Genomic DNA, 19,934 nt, shown 5'->3' with positions numbered 1-19,934 from the left:
GGGCCCGGCGCGGCCGCACGGGGAGGACGTGGGGACGGGAGGGGGAATGGCTCCAGAATAAAGTTTATTTATTCTATGCCCGGCTCGTTCTTGCTGTGGGGCACGGGGGGGGGGGGCTAAAGGGGTACATGCTGAGCCCCACTGCGGGGTCCCGTTGCCCCCATGCATCCAACAAAGCGGGGATGGGCAGAGTGCAGTGGGGTGCGGTGCCTGCAGAGCCCCGGCGCCCTCGTGACACGTGTGGTCAGCACTGCTTTGTTTTCCTCCCTCTCCCAGTTTTCTTTCCAGCAGCTGCAGGGTGAGGCCCATCCGCTGCCCCACAACAGGAACCGGGTGGGGAGGGGGGGGGCAGCAGGGCACGGCTGCTTCCTGACACCAATGCAGACCTGTGACCCCCCCCAGGCTGAGCGCAGCCACAACTCATCGCAGCGACGGCACACGCGTTTCACGCATCCAGGGCAGCTCGCACTGGGGGGCGCAGCTGCTGAGCCGCCCCCCCGGAAGTGGGGATCTTCTCGGGGGCCGTTCGGCTCTTGCGCAGGAGGTGGCCGAGCTCCGCCAGGCTGAGCAGCGCCGACGCCAATCCGACGGCGAAGTAGAAGCGGATGAAGCCGGTCCGCTCGGTGGGGCGGGACACGAAGCAGTGGACGCGGTGCGGGCCCGGCCGGGGGCGGCAGACGAAGAGAGGCGGCACTCGGGAGCCGTAGAGCAGCGGCTGCCCCAGCAGGAACGACAACCTCGGCCGCGCTGCGGAGCGCGACGCTGCCCGCGTAGAAGCGCCGCAGCCGTCGGGAGCGCCGCCCCGCTGGGAGCCCCGCTTTGGCCGTTTGGTGCACGGCGAAGATGAGGAAGAGCGCCGAGAGAGCGAGCACGAGGAAAAGCAGGAAGCGGTAATGCGAGAGCGGGAAGGACGCGTCGTAACACATCGGTTTGCAGCCCGGCTGCCGCGTGTTGCACGCGAGCTCCTCCTGCTCGTCCTCGAAGACGTCGCTGCCCACCGTGGCGAGCACCAGCACGCGGAAGAGCAGCGTCACCAGCGGCCAGCAGCGGCCCCCCATGGGCGAGTCCTCCTGCACCGCGTCCAGCAGCGAGCTCAAGAAGCCCCACTCGCCCATCGCTGCGGGAGGGGGCGGTGCTGGGGACGCTGTGCCCGGGGGTCCCGAAGGCACCGAACGTCCCCGCGCTCCGAGGAGCCGAAAGCCGCCCCTGCAAAAATTCACCCCGACGAACGGCCCCAAGAGGTCCCGCCGGTCCCGCCCCCCCCAGTCCCGGTACCTGCGGAGGGAGCTCCGGTCCGACGCCGTCCGCTCTCCGCCCCGTGTCGGGATGGCGGCCCCGCTGCTTCCCGGAGCCCTTTTAGAGGCAGCGGCCGAGGGGTTCCCTGGGGGGGCGGGCGGAGCGCATCGCGCGTGGGACGGAGAGGCAGCCTTACAGCCCCGGACGGGGCGGAGAACCGAGCGAGGCCGGGGGGTCCCCGCGCTGCACGGCGGCGCTCCGTGGGCGCAGCGCTCGGCGGACGTCGGGATGAGCGGAGCGGCCCCGCACTGTGTGCCGTGCCCCAAACCCGCACCGCGGGAGCCGCAACAGCGCTGCCGTCGGCGGGGACGCGCTGGAGCCGCTCTCCAGAGCCCGGCGGTGGAAAACGCTGCGTTCCAGCGCGGCACCTCGGCGGCACCGACAGCGCCGGGATGCCGGGCAGGACGGGGTGCTTCCGCAGCGCCCGCGTGCGGCATCGGGCAGCGCGGCCGGCGGTGCCGCGTGTGTGCGCTGCGCCCATCGCCCTCGGGAGCCCCGCCGTCCGTCTGGGAACCGCGGCACACGGGGCTGAGGGCGGGCGGCTCCTCCTCGCCGCCCGTTTTTCGCTCGAAGGCCTCAGCACGGTGGCGGGCGGAGGCTTTGCGACGCCCGGGTGAGGGGTTGGGGAAGAGCAGCTTCCCCCGGTGCGCTGCGGGACGGGGAGGTCCGGCTGCGGGGCTCCCAGCGGCGCCGGGCAGCGGCTGAGGCAGAAGCCCCGCGGGGAGCAGAGGCGATGCGCGGCGCTCCGTGAGGCTGCGCTGCTGCAGGCGGGGTGCAGGAGCCCCAGCGGAGCGGGGCCGGGCTGCGGGGCTGCCGCTGCATCTCCCGTCCCATCGTTGGACACAGAGCCGCACGCAGCTCCACGTCCAACCCAGCGCCCAGCGCAGCTCAGCTGCAGCTCAGTGAAGGAGCTGGGAATTGGGACGCATTTGCCGTAGAGTTGTGACACAGCTTTAGAATAATGCTGAGGAGGAAGGAGGGAGAAGGCAGGGCGCTGGTGAAGGGTGAAAGGTGGGTGAACAGAAAGGGACAACAAGTAGACAAGTAGAAAAACTTTTATTACGTCAATATTTAAAAGGACAGTTTAGTGACAAGAACGACAGAAAAACACAGAATATTTACAGACAGTTAAGAAATATCACTCAGCCCCTCAGAGAAGCAAAGCGCAACTGGCCATACTGCAGTAAAGCACTGCTGAGGGGAAGAGGAAGGCAACCCTGCCCTGCTTTTGCTGAGGAACACAAAACAGGAGCTGTGCTGGGGTGCCACAGCTCCCAGCTCCCAGCAGAGGGGAAGGAAGAGCTGCCCTCAGGTACAGACTGGCACGAGAAGCTCCACGCTGCTGAGAGCTGCTCTGCACCGCTTCCCCTGCGCCGAGTGTGGACAGAAGCCCAGCATGGGGACCTGCTGCTTCCCAACCAGCGCACTGCAATAACCAGCCTGCATCCCTTCAGGACGGCACAAAGCCTGAGGGAGGAACGCCTGCCTGCCCAGCACAGCAGCCCTGAGCCCAGGCTGAGCTCTGGGCTTCTTGGCAGCTGGTCAGGAGGTAAAAGCGCACCGCAGCACAGCGTGGAGACAAGCCTGCACAGACCTCCGTTACCAAAGCTGGATTGAAAAAGCCAAAGGCTAAAAGTCAGCATGGCAGAAACGGAGCTACTGGGGCGCACGGCCAGTCTCTGGTTGTGGAGTTAAAAGCTAAAATATTTTATTATTTTAAAGGTATCTAAAAAGGGGAACATCTGTATAACTTATAGGACTTAAGATACACAAATGTGTCTTGCCATTAAAATGACTGTAACGAGTCAGAAGATTTACCAGGGCCTCCAGCGGGGAGAAGGGAAACACGTCAGCACCGGCTGGGAGAAAAGGCAGCAGGTGCTCCTGTTCATAAACAACTCTGAATTATCCTAAACCTAGAAAAATGTTCTGTATTCACTCGCATCCAACACTTTTGAAGTTAAATTAACAAAGATTCCTACTCTGAGATGCGGGTTCCTTGGCTGCAGGAGCTCTGTCCCGAGCTCTGCTCACTGCCAGTCCGTGGCCCAACGCTTTAAAAGGTGATAAAAACTCAGAACACGTCCTCCTCGTCAGAGGACTCCAGGTACTGGACGGGCTTCTTGAGGCGCCCAGGCCGGCTGCGGGGCGCTGCTGCCGCAGGGCCGCCTGCACTCAGGTCATCGACGTCCTGCCTGGGTTTCTGGACAGAAGGAAGCGGAGCATTGAATCAGCTGAGCTCAGAGCAGGGCCCTTCTACACCCAGCTCCCCATCTGGGCCACGGGGATGAGATGAGCTCTGCTCCCAGCCCGCTGTCCCAGCAGAGCAGCACAACGCGCCCCGGTGCCCCCTCAGCACCAACCTTTCCTGCGACAGATCTGGAAGGCTTTGAGCCGAAATCCGAGTCTGAATCAGAAGAACTCGACAGCCTCTTGGCGGCCTTCCGCCCCCTGGGGGCACCGGGCTTCTTGGCTGCGGCTATGGGAGGTGGGAGCTCCTCCCTCAGTGCTGCCCTTGGGGGCTTTGGTGCCGCCTTCTTCTTGGTGAGCATATCCACGATGGACGGCTGGTTATCTGAAACACAGCGCCGTGTTCGAGCCCTTATTCTGCTGCCTCTCATCTCCTGCTCTCACTCCCAGCACAGGTGCTGCCCCGCCAGCTCGGCGCTCAGCTCCCCTCACCTGGAAGCACGGCTCTCCCCAAACTAAGCAGCAGTTTGCTGAGGTTGTGAACGAGGCTCCTCTGCCCGGAGCACCAAATGCCCCGCATTAAAACGCACCCACAGCCATTCAGAGCATTGCAGAGGAGTTCCGAAGGCTCAAAGCCGTGTAACCAATCTTACAGCTTCAGCGCTTTTGCTGAGGCAAGGAACGTCTTTCCCTCCTCACTCTGAGCAGCTGTTGAGTTTTCTCACCTGTATTTTGACGTTTTCTAACAGCACATCTCCAAACTAAGTTGAAATGAGCAAAGCGCTTCTGCATGGCAGCGCCTGAACGCAGACCTCTGATGAATTGAACTCCTCCAAACTCCTGACTGAAGCACTGCCCGTTTCCCACAGGAGTAACTGCTACCCCAGAATTACCTTCAGTGACTGCAGAGCTCAGAGCCCAGCTTTGCCTTACCCTTGGCAGTGCTGCCCTTCTTAGCTGCTGCAGGCTTCTTTGGCACGGCCTGAGTGCGAGGCACGGGGACAGGAGGAGCTGCAGGATCCTGACTCACGCTTCCAGGAGCGACATCTTGGGCTCGAACTGAACAGAGAAAGGAGGAAGCAGGTCTGAGGCAGCTAACTGATCTACGCTGGCTGTAAACACCAGAGCAGAAGGAAATGCTTTATGACAGCTATCAAAAAGCAGAATAATCACAAAGAGAAGCTGGAAGCAGGCAGAATCCCGGGCGGCAACACCAGCTCGCACTCCAGCATCAGTTTCTTTGCGTGGTGCGACTCTGATATCTGCCCTTGCTGGCATTACACAGAGATCAGCAGCCAGCAAACTGCACTGGTGGAGGGAAATGAGAAAGGTTTGGAAGGAGCTGGACTCACCAGGGACAGCATCTGGCAGCGGCTTCTCCTTGGGAGCTTTAGCTTTTTTCTCTGTGGTTTCCCTACAACGCAAAAGCCGTTATTCCTGTCACTATTACTACATCATGTTAGCAGTGAGCACAGCCCACCTCCAGTGCCTGCACGAAGAAATACTCACTTTGGGGCAGCTTTGGGCTTGGGAGGCTTCTTTTTCCAGTCTGTGTCTGAGTCACTGTCGCTTCCGCCGCTCCCCTGATACTCAGACTCCTCATCTGAGCTGTTAAGATCTGCATCCGAGTCTGAATTGACCATGGGTTTGATTTTGGCTGATGAAATAACACAGATATCATTTTACACACTTGGTATTAAGCAGCTCCGCTTCCTTTCCAGTATTTGAGATGTAGTTATTAATTTAAAAAGACTCAAAACCAAGCAGACACTGAGGATGACAGTGAGGAGACTGCAGGCTGCCGGTGTTTTCTGGGCTCACTCGGCAAGAACACATTTGATTTGCTAAGAAAGCTGCCCAATATAAAACAGTAATTTCTTCTCTGCTTTCCCTTGAAAGACCGCTGTGCAGATCTACTCCCAGGTCAGAAACATTGGATTGCTCCATAAAGGAAGATAAATGAGCCTTTAGAGCTGCTTCCTGGGACCCCTCCGCACAGCCCTGCGCCGCTCACCTGCCGCCTGGCGCAGCACTCGCTCCCGTTTGGAAGGCGCCTCAAAGTCACCCGACTCTGAGTCAGAGCCTGAGTCCGACCAGGGGTTGCGCTTCATTTTCTTCACAGGTTTGAAGGGCAGAGTGCTCTGCTTCTGGGGGCCTGGAAAACACGGGGAAGGGCTGAGCCCCGACCTCCACGTGCCGTCGAGTCGCTGGAGCTCAGCTCAGAAATACAGCACTGCACTCAGAGGCTCCAGCGGCCCAGAGGAGCAGCGACCGCGCCACCAGTGTGGCCAGGATCTCTTCACATCTCGTCTCCCTCACCCGTTTTTCCAAACACACCAACCCTGGGTGCCACTCAGCCTTTGGGAAGAGGCAGATAAGCAGCCGCCCCCCCCCTCGCTTCCCGTGGCGGAGTTGCACACGTTTACCTTGCTCGGCTTTACGCTTCTGTGCTAATCGCTGCTTAAGGCTTGAGGGCTCTTTATCCCCAGATGAGTTTCCTTCTTGTTTCTCATCAGATTCGTTTTTCTCACTCTGAAGATAAAAGCAGATACTGTCAAGGAGGTGGGAAGTTAACTCACAACTGGAAGAGGCACAGAAAGAAGTTTGTACATCCAGGAGTTGGCGATGTAAAAAGTCTGAGTTTGTGAAACAGACCGTCTGAAATTGGTTGCTGCCGAGGAAATCGGGCAAGTGTTCCCCAGGTCAGGGGACTGACAGTGCAAACCCAACACAACAAAAACAGGAGCCTTGTGCCCACACCTGACTGCTTTGGGGCTGCCTCTGTGTGCTGGCAGCACGGCCTCAGGGCCTGCTGAGGATGCAGGACTCAAACAGAGTGGCTTAAATCAACAGCAGGAATGTAACTGGAAAAGCTGTGAGATGGAATCTAAAGCTGCAGGAAAGGAGCAGCACCTGACGACAGCTGTAGGGGTATTTCTGTTCTCTAGGCTGCAGGAAGCTGAACAGCACCAAGTTCAGCTAACAAGAAGGTGCTTCTACAGGACTGTGCTGGAGAGGACGGAACAGAAGTGTTTGGAGCATCTGTGCACCTCTCACCTTGATCTTCCTTTTAGTTCTCTTCTCTGCCTCCGCCTTCATTTCTGCAGTGATCTGAGGAACAACCCTGATGCCATGAGGTGAAGGCATCACTTCTGTCAGCTGCGCCTTTGTCACCTTCTGCTTCCCTCCTTGTTTCCCTCCTTTTGCCTTTAAAGGTTTGCCAGTTATCCCTGCCATTTCATCCTGCATTTGCTTGGCTTCCACTGCCTGCAGAATTGAACATGAAGTGACACAGCCATGAGAATAAGAACCAACGTCCTGCTGGAAACCCCCCCCCATCACAGCCTGTGCTGGAAAACCCTCTAAACTCGCTGACAGAATTCCTATCATCAGTTTAAACAAAGCTTCCCTCTCTGCTATTTTTCCTGCTTTCCCCTCAGGCTCGCTTAGAACTCCTCTTCATTGATCACTGACTTCCTTCCCACAGCCTCCTTGGTGGTTTGACTGCCTGCCCCACAGCAGGTATTCCTACCCTGCCCTAGGAAGGCAAAGAAAGCTTTCATTCCCCTACTGGAGTGAGCTTAATGCAAGACATACAAACTTCCACTTGTAGTTTCCTGTTAGAGCAAAGAATTCAATTAACCACTGGATAAGGGAGTCATCTCACAGAACCACTGACATACATCAAGCTCTTCAACAAAGGCAGCAAGATCTTCCTTCCACAGGTCAGAGGAGCTCTTGCACTTCAAGTCTTCCAGCTCCTTTTCCTAAAGCGAATCACAGGTGAGAACCATGAGTGAGCCAACATAGCTTAACCCAGAAAATGCAATGCTTCTATAAGAAAATAAGGAGCATACTTTGTTATCTCTCTGCTTGCAGAGCTCATCTTTCTTCTCCTTGGTCAGGTACCAGAGGGGCATGTTGAGAAGATAGTTGAAATCCGGCCCAGTAGCTGCAGCTGATTCTTTGTCACTCTCATCTCCTTCTTCTTCCTCCTCCTGAATGAGAATTGAATCAATCATGGTCTGCAAACACAGCCACGTACAACCATAGGGCTGCCACGTGCTCACAGTGTGCTGGACCTGTACAGCACAGCTCAGAAATGGACAGAGAAGGAACTACGGCCCGAAAGGAGGAGCCCAACTGCAAAGAATTCTTCAAAGCTCTTCTGCTCTGCCCTGTTTGGCCTCTGTCTCGAGAGACCAAGTTCTCCTCAGGCTGCTTAACAACTCTCGTCTTCCTCGCTGCCCTTTCACTACAGCTGTGTCACAGTGGCAGAGCAGAGCCCTTAAAAAGCCCTGGGAAGGGAAGCAGTAGGATTTGCCACTGCTGGATGGCTGTCACCACTCTGCTCAGTGCCTCTGAACGACAGAATAAAGGTTTTTTGTCTCGCTTTCCCCATCAGACACCCAAGCTCTTGAGTTCTCCAAATGGCAAAGCAACTTGTGCTCCTTTCTATGAACTGACAGTGAATTGATGGCTCAAGTATTACCTTGTTTTGCAGTTCCTTCCAGGCCTTCACTGGATCCGATTCGTATCCTCTTTGGATAAGAACCTGAATCAGTTCCTTCTTGGGCTTGTTTTCTGTGAACAGACATTTCAGAATTGCCATCAGTGCCACGACAGCCCTGCTAGGAAAGGCAGGTGATCTTCACGTTTTGACTCCAGCAGTTAAAACAGCTCAGCACCCTCGATGGCTCTAAGCAGCCTTTCCTAATTGGAGCTGGGAGACGGGGCAGATCTTAAAATAACACCCAAAAATTGCTATTTTGGAGGCGATTTGTTAGCTCAGCATTTCTCCCACGCCTGTCAGGAACACCTGCTGGAGCACTTTAAACATTTGCTCCTTCATTTCCATACATGCATTTCCCCTGCCCTAAATAGAATCTCAATTTGGTGGGAGGAGAAGGAGCAGCGATGGTATCAGAATGGCTTGACGATAACAGGCAGGTGGGGGAAAAAGCCCTGATGTGACTTCAAGGCTTCAGTACAGCAGGAGCCTCATCAGGCATCACTTGGGAGATTTATTCTATAAATGTCCCAACCAATGGAAATGCTGCAGCTGCATTTTTGTTCTTCCCAATGTCGCAGCAGCAATCATCCACGAGGCACAAATACAAATGAAAGCAGCTCTGTCAGCCTCGGAGCTGCATCCTGCAGCAAGGCAAGGAAACGCATTTCAAGGGGATTCTCTCCCTTCTCGAGTCAAACAGACACAGGCTGCAGGATCTCCAGGTGCCCTGCAGGCACCAACCACCGAGCATCTCCTGACCCTTCGTCCAGCTGTGCTCCGCATCCATGCAAGTGAAATACAGGCCGCCCTGCAGGCTGAGCCGAGCTGGCTGAGAAGTGCAAGTGCTGCAAACAAAGATGTGCTTCTTTTTCCAGCTCATGATGCTCAGATGCTGTGAGCTCGGCTGTCTGCTCACTTTGAAACTCCGCTTCACTGCAAACACGACTCGGGATATTTTGCAGTCTCACAAAGATGACGCAGAAAAGAAACAGGCTCCTAAGAATTCGCTGGAACAGAAAACCCAAACCAACTGGAAACCCTTTCCAGCCCCCCCCCCCAGTACTTTTTTTTTTCCTACGTTTATACTTCTAAAGTAGTGCTGTAGGAAAGCTGTAAGAGCACTCTGCTGTAATTTACACGTGCATAACTCTATAGAGGAAGGGCGCCCTATGAAGCATTTTCCTCTGATGTTACGAGAACAGAAAGATGGGCTCTGGTGTTTTGTGAAAAGCCAGAGTGGGGCTGAGGGCGCTGACAGAGCCCAAGAGCTCCCAGTTCTCTCGGTTTCAAAGGCCCAAGAGCAGCACGTTACCAATCACAATTTTGCCATCTATTTTCTCCAGGATGAATCGAGCCTGGCTGCTCAGCTTCGCAGACTCCGCTCCCAGCATCCCAAGGAGCCACTCCTTCCTCAACCCGTAGTAACGCAGCCTGAGCTCAAAGAACTCCTTCAGGATGTCCTGGGGAGACTCGTACTTCTTGAGAAAGCCCACGTGGTCAAAGAGAACCTGGAGGGAAGAGCAGGGCCACAATGACCGTGGAACTGATTAACAAAACCACTAAAAGTCAGACGTGACACAGCTGTGATCCTGCAGCTGATTTATCAACCAACCCATTTTAAACCCTAGTGTTGGTTCAGAAATTATTTCTGCTCGCAAGCGCAGCAGCAGAGACAATTTTAGAACTTCTAAGTACTTAAAAACGTAGCAGAGCAACTGTTCCTTGAATCTCAAAGCTACTTGGTGGATCCATTTCTTGCAAACATCACACACTGCCTGGACATTCAGAGGTGTGGCCTTGGCACAGCAAAGGATGCTGTGAGACTTCGGATCACTTTGACACCCGCAGGCAAACCCACCCCACGTGGGACCCACTGCCAGGTCAGTCTCTTTAGCTTTTAAAGGTGAATCTAGAAAGCTGATTAAACCCAGTGCTATCAGGAAACCCCAAGTCACCAGGTTGCTGAGAAGGAATATTTTCATGAGAAGCAGGAGCTGCAACTGGACACATCACTGAGGTAAACCAAAACTCTCTTCAGCAAAAGCCATTACGTACCATAGAGTTGCATGTTAGGTTTGTTTGGAGTTTGAAGACCTTATGCAACCCCACTGCTTCAGCTTCAGCTAGCTTCTCCTCACTCATCTTCACTACAAACTTCACTGTGGTGTCAGTGTGGTATTCCTTATAGTCTGTGATCAGTGGGGGGGTCTTCTCAGTCCCGTTTAGCATCGGCTCCAGGACTTGCTCTTTGTAGGTCTGAGAAAAGAATCCAAGTCAGACCCACTGGTCCAAGGAGATGAAAAGCCAATAAACACTAATAATCACTTCTTACTTTACAGGGCAAACTCAGCGTTTGTTACCTGTGTCCACGTTCTGACAGGCAGCTCAGTGATTTCAATGGTCGTGGAATCAAGGATAGACACTTCACCACTTATCACATACTGGTTAGGTCCCAGCTCATCTATTGTGCCTTTGAAATTCTTGTAGCTGGGAAGCTAAGCAGAAAAGAATCATAGAATCACAAGGTTGGAAACAAACTCTAAGATCATCCAGTCCAACCCTCTCCTCAACACCACTGCCACCACAAGCACTAAACCACATCACGCAGGGAAACACTGGATTGCAAGCACTCAAAAAAGCATCATACGCTTCAATAGCAGCTGAATAAACCACCAAAGGAGTCACGGTGCCTTCAATCCATCACCTACCATCGGCAGCGGCTCGTTCCCATCCAGCAGACGACGGATGTTGTTCACAGTCTCCCTGATGTCAAAGTTGGGGATCTTACAGGACCAGCCGGTGCCGATCCCTTCTGCCCCGTTTATCAGCACCATGGGGATGATGGGCATGTACCACTCCGGCTCCACACGCTGGTTGTCATCGTAGAGGAACCTGAGGACGTTGTCATCCACCGGTGGGAACAGCAGCCGTGCCAGCGGGCTACAAGAGAACAGAGAACGCGGGCCCAAAGCCTCGTTACACAGCAATGCCTGCAATGTAAAAAGAACCCCTAAAGTCAGATCAAACAAATCAATCACAGTGTGTTTCTTTCCATATGAACCAGCCCGGGTCTTTGTGAGGAAACCAGGCTTCTGGAGCAACACTCAAACGAGAGCTGCATCTTGAGCAGTCTCATCAGCCCCTACTTGTCTGTGCAACCCCTATAGTTTGTACTTTGATAAAGGAGACACCACACTGCGCTTCAGGATACCAGAACACAACTCTCTCAATTCAAGGTCATTTTTTATCCTACCCAAAAGTCTCCTCACACTGGTTTTGCTCTCATTTCTGCTATTCCATGCTATTCCTATCGGATATGTAGGACAGCAGATCAAGTTTACACATCTGGATGTAGAATCCCAGTCCCACAAATCGTGGCTGATCTTTTTTATTCAAAGGGTGCAGTTCTAGAGGCTTTAAGGGAAAACATTACTTTTCGTTTTAAATGCCGTTACATCGAGTCTCGTAGCAATGCTGCAGATACTCAAGGCTGTAAGAACCCTGCAGTGCCAACCTCAGCATGGTGAAGATGTATCGAGGGCTCGCAGAGTCCTTCCCACCGTGCAGCCTTGTGCCAAACTGGCCGATGGGCTGCAGCAGGTTCAGGTTGTTACTGCCCACAAAGTTCTGAGCGAGGTTTATGATCGTCATCATCAGCGATGCCTGCAGGACAAAGAAAAAGGCGTAATTCTTCACTGAAAGGACAGCATTAAAGGTAAAGTTTACACTAAGAACAGAACTGATAGGGAAGATAAATTCAGCTCATAAAAGGTGCCCTCCCAAATCCATCACAAATAAAGCAGGTTTTTCTCGTTCCGCTTCCTCACACCACGCAGCCCATCGGGAGGTGAGACGGCAGGGCGGCCGATCTCGTGAAACTGAAATCTCTCTGCTCTTTTTTAAGGCATCCTCACAGTGAGGGCAGGCTCCTACCTCGCCATGGTGGTACGAGGACATCTCAGCTACAGAGCCAGCCAGCTGAGCCACCTTCACCTCCCGTTTGTCGTTTCTTTTGAAGCACGTGAACAGAACTTTCCTCTGGCCTGGCTTCAAACCTGCGCAGCAAAAGACGACCTTGTGTTTCCAACATGCAATGTGTTTCACTTGCTTCTGCTCTCTAGAGACAGCAACTTAGAGACCTAAAGATTCTGCACCACCAGAGTTAAGCACAGAGCAGGAAAGACATTGAAGCCAAAGGTTAAAAGCACTTGGAAGGTAGAAGTTGGAGTTCAGAACACCGACCCTGAAAAGTCACCAAATTCCCCTCATGCAGGACACAGCAGGCCGTTCCCTGGGTACGTTCTGGGAAAGCCCTGCGTGGAATCACTGCCCTGAAATAACTTACCATCAACCAGAGATGGGATGGATCTTTCATTATCTGAGTTTGAGAACAGGACCAGCTCCTTGTTGATGAAGTCGTTGTACGTCAGGTAATTCGTGTCCTTCCCATACAGATAGTCCTAAGGAAAACAAATGCAAGAGCTCTTTAATTTTAACAAGGCTCGACCTGTTTCTTGGCTCACACTTGGCTGGTTTCACTCAAATGGAGGCTGCTGGTAAGACTGCAGGTAAACACAGTTAAGTGATGACATTCTCAGCATGGAAAAACAAAACGATGCTTCCCATGAAGCGCATTGCCCCAGTTGTACTCAAGTTGTCATTTCCCTTTTGAATAAAGTAATTTGAAAGGGTTAGAAAGGAAAAGAAGGATTGGCTCACTGGCACTGAGGTTATATGAATACAATGCGAAAAGGAGAAGCAGATCTGCAAAATCCCAAACCGTTACGGATCCTGTAGCCCAGCGACTGCACTGCTTACAGCCCTGGCTTGCCAGAATTAACTGAGAACAGGGAGACAGGGAACCAAGTTCCTTCATGCACAAAAACCTTTTACCTCCGGCAGGCCTTGCAGCTTCCGCTGCCTTCGATCCTCCATGAAGTTGGTCAGCCATTCCTTTCGCTCTTCTACCTTCTTCTTACTAAAGGCCTGTGGTGCAAAATGAGAAATGGCTCAGTTGTGGGACGCTCTGTGCCCTCCTGCAACACCAAGAAAAGGAAAGCACACAGAGGAGTCTCAGCAGGAGAAGAACACGGGCAGCAGGCTGACTTAGCAGCCTGAGAAGTGCAGTAACAGATCCTTGGGGCTGAACACGTTGGATTTCCACCAGTCTGTAAGAGACACAGCAGCCAGGTTTAACTGCATGAAATTTTAACAGAGTCACGGAAAATTGAAGTATGTTTCCTTGTTACTTAACACTTCGGAGGATAAGAAAAAGCTCAGTTTTTGGTACTGTCTAATAGGTGAGAACAGATGAGAGCCAGTGTCTCCTTAGGGTGGTGGAATTCACAGGAGTGGGGACTGTTGTGAATCCTCTGGTGAACCATTTCAGGAGAAAAAACATCTGGAGGGGAACGGAGGGGTTTGGCTCAGAGGAAACTGCAGCAGAACACACAGCATGATGTGGCAGGAATATTTACTATTGTGTCTGAAATGTCAATTGGTTTGTAGTGGTTAGTTTGTTCTGAGCTATATTTAAAAGCCATCGTTGAAAGGGTGCTCTTGGCCTGAGCTCCGAGAAGTAGATTTGCTTCTACTGGTTAAACTGAGGCTGTAGCCTTGGTAACAAAGAGACCATCTCAAGCCCAAAGGCCTCTGAGAGCATTTTTAGAGAAAATAAGCAGCAAAATACCAAAGGTAGTAAATCAGCAATTAATTCAAGTGTAAGTTACCAGGGTGATGGCAGCATCATCTTCAGGACCAGAGTACTTGAAGCCAATTCGATGCCTAGCCATATCTGCAAAGTATTCCTTAGCCTCCTTCGATGTGCTGGTACCCAAACCTGCAGGAGCAATGCTAGTCAGTCCTAATTTCTTGCTTAAATTAAGTTGCACTTCCAAGGAAGGCATTACTGTATCTAATCTCTGCAATAAATCACATCAATGTACAGCATAAAGGTGCTTTGATTTAATGGGATGTAAGGAATCACAACAGGAGGTGTAGGAATCAAAGACAACGCAGCAACTGCACTTTTAGGTTGTTGGCTGCGACTTCTGTAGATGTGTGAAACCAATCCCTACAAACTGGAAGAGATTCCTCACCATCCAGCCGTTGTTCTGCACCTGGCAGCTTGCATCAGCATGCAGCAGCCCACAGTAGTTCAGGAGGGAAGTGAATTTCGGAGGCCACCTACCCCAAACCTTTCTGCAGAAGCTGGACTAATTCAATAAGGAACATTATTTGCCTTCACCACCTCAGGTTCTCTACAAACCTTTGTAGTACTTGATTTTCCACGAGTTGTAGTTCTGTGTACTGTTTTTCCATTCCTCAAACTCAGGGATGCTATAGAACGCAATTTCTTCTTTGTTTTTGGAGGCCTGTAATGAATGAAGGTGTTAATTGTGAAATGGGAGGCAGACGTGGGCCAACAGGCTCCTGTCCCTTCACCTTTGTACCTCCCTTACCTTAATGATGGGGGTAATAAATTCCTCCAAGAAGTTGTGTCTCAGAAGAGAAGGCCAGTTGTGATGGATGAAGTTAATCAGCAAACCTTTGATATGAGATCCATCTTGATCCTGTTTTGTGGTTTTATTTTGGAGAAAAGTACAAATGTAACCAGGGCCCTGATGGCAGTGCCAGCTGTTAGCTTAGTACAGAAACACAAATTAAAACCATTAACTTTCAGCTCCAAAGAAGGGGCCACGCTTTGAGCACTGAAAGTTAACAGAAAGAAGAGGCACATTTGAGGTGAACGAATGCATGAAGGACTTTGCATCAGCAGACTGCAGAAACAGCAGGTGGAACTTGGTAACGTCAGCCCCCTCTATCCCTCCTATCTGAAAACACTGAGATACAGAAGGCTAGAGATGAGTGCAGAAAGTTTGGCATGGCAGCAGCAGGATTCTCCTCTTTCCTCTGTATCCCAGCACTTTTTCTTCTCCCAGCTCTGAATTTCAGTCAGCCTAACCTGATCTGTCATGATCATGATCTTCCCATAGCGAAGACTCTTTAAAGACTCTCGATCTTCATAATTCTTCTTATACTGTAAACCCACAATCTTGATGATGTTGTTGATTTCAGCATTTTCCATTATCTGGAAAAGATCACAAGGAATACAAACTTTTCTATCAGACTCAAAGCAGCAAAAACATCCATCAGGTGTAGGCGTCCAACTGTGCTCCACCTTTCCAGAGTCTCATCTGTTCAGAGCATTGCATTATTTCTCATCCAGTGTCTGAGCTTTACATTTTTCGAGGTCATTTCAAACATCTCCTAACCCAGAGCACAAATGCTCTCCCTGCAGGCAAAGCACTGCACAAGGTTTGCTCAGCACTGCTGCTCGCTCAGAAAGGCAAGCTGGAGGTGAGAGCAGCCCGCTGCCTTCATGAGTTACAGCATCAAGAACCCTGGGACTCAGTTACAAACACTGCATGACAAAGCACACCACAGCTCCCAGCAATGCTCCAGGTCTTCCCACTAACCTGCTTATGAGAAGCTTCCCTGACGTTGAGCATTTTCCCACGGAGGGGAAACACTCCGTATTTGTCTCTACCAACCACTCCTAACCCAGAGACAGCCAGCGTTTTGGCTGAGTCTCCCTCGGTCAGGATGAGCGTACAATCTATTGAATTCTTGCTGCCTGAAAAACAAAGAACAAAAACCCAAGTCTTCAAATTAAGAAGTGAAGTCCAGGCTGGCACAGCGCAAGTTGTGTGAGGTGACTCATAAACCAGACAGGTCTGCAGTGCAGAACAAGCACAAGCTGCCGTTTTCTTTACAAGACGGTCGTTTCATTTGTGCTGTGAGCAAACCTTCCCTGCCTCTGCACAAACTGATGTGAAAAACTCACGTGAAAAACTCACCAGCATCATTGGCATCATCCAGTTTAGGAACGCCCTTAATCTTGGTGTGCTTCACAGCTGAACACTTCTTATTCAGCTGGGTCTGAGCTTTAAATTTTACCCAGTTTAGGATACTTTCAACAATGCCACAGCCAACTGCCTGCAATGCCCAAACAAAATTACAGAACAAAATCAACCGTGGGAAAAACTTTAAGTTGCTTTTTTCCTTTAATTCGTGCCTTTGTAAGCAGTTTATTTGCCATGCTAAGCACAGGCTGCAGCTTTACAGACACATTGATTACCCACACGCAGCAATACTTACACCCTTGATAAATTTCTCACTCAGTTTACACGTTGAGCCAAAGCTCTTAGCCTGCAGAGTCATGTTCTCTTTAGTCTGAGAGTCGAAGGTTGGATTTTCAATCAAGGAATTCACAAAGATCCACATGTGGTTCTTCACCTGCAGGTAAACAAGAGGAGCATTGCAAGCTGCAGCTCCACTCCCTGTAACAGCAGTGCCTTCTTTCTGAGGCCCGGCTGTCAGGATCACACAGCGAGGAGAACAAGTTCCACGATTGCTGGTTGTTTCTGGAACTTTCCTAGATGTCTTTTGGCACAATTTAGGACGGCTGATAAGAGCCACGTGCCTTGGGATGTCAAGACACCAGCAGCCCTCCCACTAAACAAGAACCTAACAGCTGCTGAGCCGCAGTGCTTCCTTACTGGCTCAGAGCGCTCTGCTTCACCTGAGCAGAGAGAACACTGTTGGCTTAATGTGGAATACATACAAGGCTTCTTTCATTGGAAATTCTGACACCGTACCTGAAATGGTTTCACTCCAACTCCGTTTTTGTTCTTCTTTTTCACAACATCAATGAGTTTCGTCACAATCTGGTCAGCTACGTAATCGACGTGCCTGCCACCCTGCGGGAGAACGGACCAAAGAGCTCCAGGTGGCTCCAGGGGAACAAAACAGGGCCAGAAATGAAGAGTGTGAAGTGAACACGACCACAGGAGCGAGAGAATTACCTTTGTGGTGGCAATGCTGTTGACAAAGCTAACTTGCTGGAAGCCTTTTTCACTTAAAGTCAAGCACACTTCCCACCTGGAATTCACTTCCTCATGAATGACCTTAAGTGCATTTCCAGTCTCATCCACTTTGTCCTTCAGATAGAGGTCCACGTAACTGCGGAAGCCTTTCACCTACAGATGAGAGCAGACCACTCATATGGGAGTAACAGCTCCTATAAATACTTCATGCACATCCTCCTGAAAAGCTGGTAGGGAAAACTGCTTGGCAAGCTTTCACTTTATTCTGTGCAACAGCATAAATGGCTTCAACAAAATCTCACTGGTTAAATGCCACGAGAAACACAGATGTTCTGTCCTGTTTAAATGCTCACTTACGGGCAGCCTCTTCCCATTCAGGAAAACTTTGACATCCTTTGTGGATCCAGCAATATCATAGGCCCTTCGGGACATCAGAGCCACGATGTCCTTGTCGAGAGTCGTCATTTTGAATTTGGACAGATCAGGTTGGAAAGTGACACACGTGTAATCTTCTCCATCAAAATGCTTCAGCTTCATCTCACCGGCCTTCCCCATGTTGTCTGTCCAGGTCTGAGGAGAGTTTTTGTGAGTTGAGTGCAACAAACACAAGAAACCAGCGCAGTTCCTAACAGCAGCAAACTGACTTGGAGTTTTAAATACTCGAAGGAAAAAAGCACTGCTTAAAAACTAGATTCTGATTTTGTCTGCTCATCTCATCATTTGTCTGAATCGCAGTTGTTGGCACAGTAGCTGTTGACCAGGTTTATTCTTGTCACACCAATGACACCCAGATTTATATAGGAAAAACTCAAGTCTAATTTGCAAATCTCAGGTACAACCTCCCTGAAATGAGCAGCATTCCTACCTGCTTGAACAACTTCTTGTATTCACGACACGCTGTCTCCACAGTAAATTTGGTGCTGAATATGTTGCACAGTTTGGCTCCATAACCATTTCGCCCACCTGGATTTAGAAGGAAAACATGTTTGTGTTGTTACCTTTGCTCAAAACCACCGGAGAGAACTCCAGACTAACGAGAGCTCATTCATTTCAGCACCAAGTCTGACTAACAATGAGCACTGTCCCACAAACCCTGCAGCCACTATAAAACCATATGTAATTAACACCAGTTATTACACCAGGTACTTGAGCTCCCAGAGCACACCAGTCAGGCTGCCCAGGTTTATTTGCACGTACTGCAGTGTTCCCTACCTGTGACTTTCTTTTCATCATCATCGTAGTTGCTGGATGTCAGCAGCTGACCAAAGATGAGTGCTGGCACATAGACCTTCTCCACTTTGTGTTCAACCACTGGAATGCCTTTCCCATTGTTCCACACGCTGATGGTGTTATTCTCTCTGGAGGAGGGGGAAAGCGTGTTTGTAAGGCTGCAGATGACTGAGCTCTGGAACAAACACAGAGGATCTCCAGGGAAAGGCCACCATTTCATCAAGAACAGATTTCTGTTCAGCAACTGCGGCAACAGCCAGCAGAGGGAGGGCAAGTCTACAAAAAGCCCTCATTTCAGACCTGCAGAGAGCGCCAATAAAATGGACCACCACAAAGCATGTGTTCAGTGGTGGAACAAAAAAACATGGAAACATGAAGTCACCACAGTCGCAAACAACCACAAAGCGGCGTCTCAGCAGCCTGTGCTCTGTGACAGATCGAGAAAGCACCCAGGGAAAGAAGCTTTTGCAGCCCACGAACAGGAATAGGGCTGGGCACAGAGCTCTGCAGCACCCACACTGATGTAGGAGAGCCGTGAGGGAAGGAGCCAGCTGAGCGGGGAAGGCACTGCACAGAACCAGCACTCACGGATCGATTGTAACTTTGATGCAGGACATGCTTTTATCCCTCTGCTTGTTGTCCGCAGCATTGACTGGAAGGGAAAGAGGGTTTTTAATCAGAGCGTGTTCGCAAGCAAGACAAAAGACAAGACAAAAGGTTTGAACCGCATGGGGTTTTCAGTGGGACAAATGCAAAAACCCATCGCAGGACTGCCAAATATCTCCTTGCAAGGCAGATGTTTGGCCAGGTACAAGGAAGGACGCCACAAAATCGCGTTAAAAGGAAAACCGCGGGGTTGAACGGGCTCTGTAACAGCCGTGCTGCGCGGGGCTCCGCGCGGGCAGCGCTCACCCAGGATCTCGTCGAAGATCTTGTACAGGCCGGGCACGAAGGTCACGTCCCTGCAGTTGAGGCCCAGCTCCTCGTCGAACACCCACATTTGCTGAAAAGGAGGAGGATGCGACGCAATTCACACCGGGCATCGCCGGCCGCGCCCGGCCCGGCCCCGCACCCACCTGCGTGACGGTCTCCACGGATCCGATGTAGGTGTCGGGCCGCAGCAGGATGTGCTCCAGCTGCGACTTCTTCTGGTAGATGCGCTCCACGGAGAGCCGCTTCTGGGCGCCATCGGCCGCGAGCAGGCGGGGGTTGTCCTGCAGGGGCTGCGGGGAGAGAGCGGAGCTGAGCGGGGTCGGGGAGCGACGGGGTGCTCGGGGAGCGCAGGCAGCGAGGGCGGGCAGGGGAGGGCGGGGGTCGGCGGCCCCACACGCACTCGGAGCGGCGCCGGGGAGTCCAGGAGCTCCATGGCGGCGGGGCGCTGAGCGGAGCGATGGCGGCCGGTAACGGCGCTGCGCGTTTCAAACCTCCGCCGGGCCCGCCGAAACGCTCCGCCAATCCCCGCGCGCCGCCCCCCGAAAGCCGCCAATCGCTGAAGGGCGACGGGGACGTAGAGCCCGCCCCTGCCTCCTCCCAGTCGGCCGCGAGGAGCTCCGCTCTTTCAAAAGCAGCCAATCAGAAGGGGCGACTGCTTGATGGGCAGAGCGGAAGACAAATAGAGGAACGAGAAGGGAGGACCCTGCGCGGCTGGATCTGTGGACATGCTCAGTCGTTGTTTGAAGGACGGTGTGGGCGGCCGTAGGGGCCGGCTGGACGGGCTTGGACGGGCTTGGACGGGCTTGGATGGGCTTGGATGGGGATGACCGGCTCCACTGGGCAGTGCTGGGACTGGCTGGCCGGCCTGCGCTGCCCCAAAGGGG

General features: G+C 52.2%; 2 protein-coding genes across 3 annotated transcripts; both read right to left on the bottom strand.

Annotated features, from left to right (window-relative positions):
* Window positions 1-374: 374 nt before the first annotated feature.
* GJD3 (gap junction protein delta 3) lies at window positions 375-1,240 on the bottom strand. Its single transcript, XM_052700153.1, is given in 2 exon segments — window positions 375-736; window positions 738-1,240. Coding segments are annotated over 2 exon segments (669 nt in total). The 5' UTR covers window positions 1,116-1,240; the 3' UTR covers window positions 375-445.
* Window positions 1,241-2,974: 1,734 nt separating this feature from the next.
* On the bottom strand, window positions 2,975-19,575 carry TOP2A (DNA topoisomerase II alpha). Of its 2 annotated transcripts, XM_052700252.1 has the most exons (35): window positions 19,451-19,575; window positions 19,194-19,340; window positions 19,030-19,120; window positions 18,706-18,769; window positions 18,100-18,245; window positions 17,753-17,850; window positions 17,245-17,457; window positions 16,867-17,040; window positions 16,660-16,761; window positions 16,160-16,297; window positions 15,859-15,997; window positions 15,478-15,635; window positions 14,964-15,089; window positions 14,461-14,571; window positions 14,268-14,373; window positions 13,729-13,838; window positions 12,893-12,985; window positions 12,345-12,459; window positions 11,933-12,054; window positions 11,514-11,662; window positions 10,708-10,939; window positions 10,360-10,494; window positions 10,055-10,255; window positions 9,312-9,507; window positions 7,979-8,070; window positions 7,344-7,484; window positions 7,170-7,253; window positions 6,544-6,753; window positions 5,913-6,018; window positions 5,501-5,641; window positions 4,996-5,143; window positions 4,839-4,900; window positions 4,420-4,545; window positions 3,660-3,871; window positions 2,975-3,499 (listed from the first exon to the last, which is right to left on the bottom strand). In XM_052700252.1, the coding sequence occupies exons 1-35, from the start codon at window positions 19,481-19,483 to the stop codon at window positions 3,371-3,373; spliced, it is 4,650 nt and encodes a 1,549-aa protein (XP_052556212.1). In that variant the 5' UTR covers window positions 19,484-19,575; the 3' UTR covers window positions 2,975-3,370. The 2 variants fall into 2 exon arrangements, with proteins under 2 accessions (XP_052556212.1, XP_052556211.1); XM_052700251.1 differs by having other exon boundaries at window positions 16,660-17,040.
* Between the last annotated feature and the right edge of the window lie 359 nt (window positions 19,576-19,934).

Source organism: Tympanuchus pallidicinctus, unplaced genomic scaffold (genome assembly GCF_026119805.1).
Source record: "Tympanuchus pallidicinctus isolate F22 unplaced genomic scaffold, pur_lepc_1.0 scaffold39, whole genome shotgun sequence".
NCBI lineage: Eukaryota > Metazoa > Chordata > Aves > Galliformes > Phasianidae > Tympanuchus > Tympanuchus pallidicinctus.
Note: the sequence above shows the minus strand (reverse complement) of the source record. Positions and strands in the feature narration are given on the sequence as shown.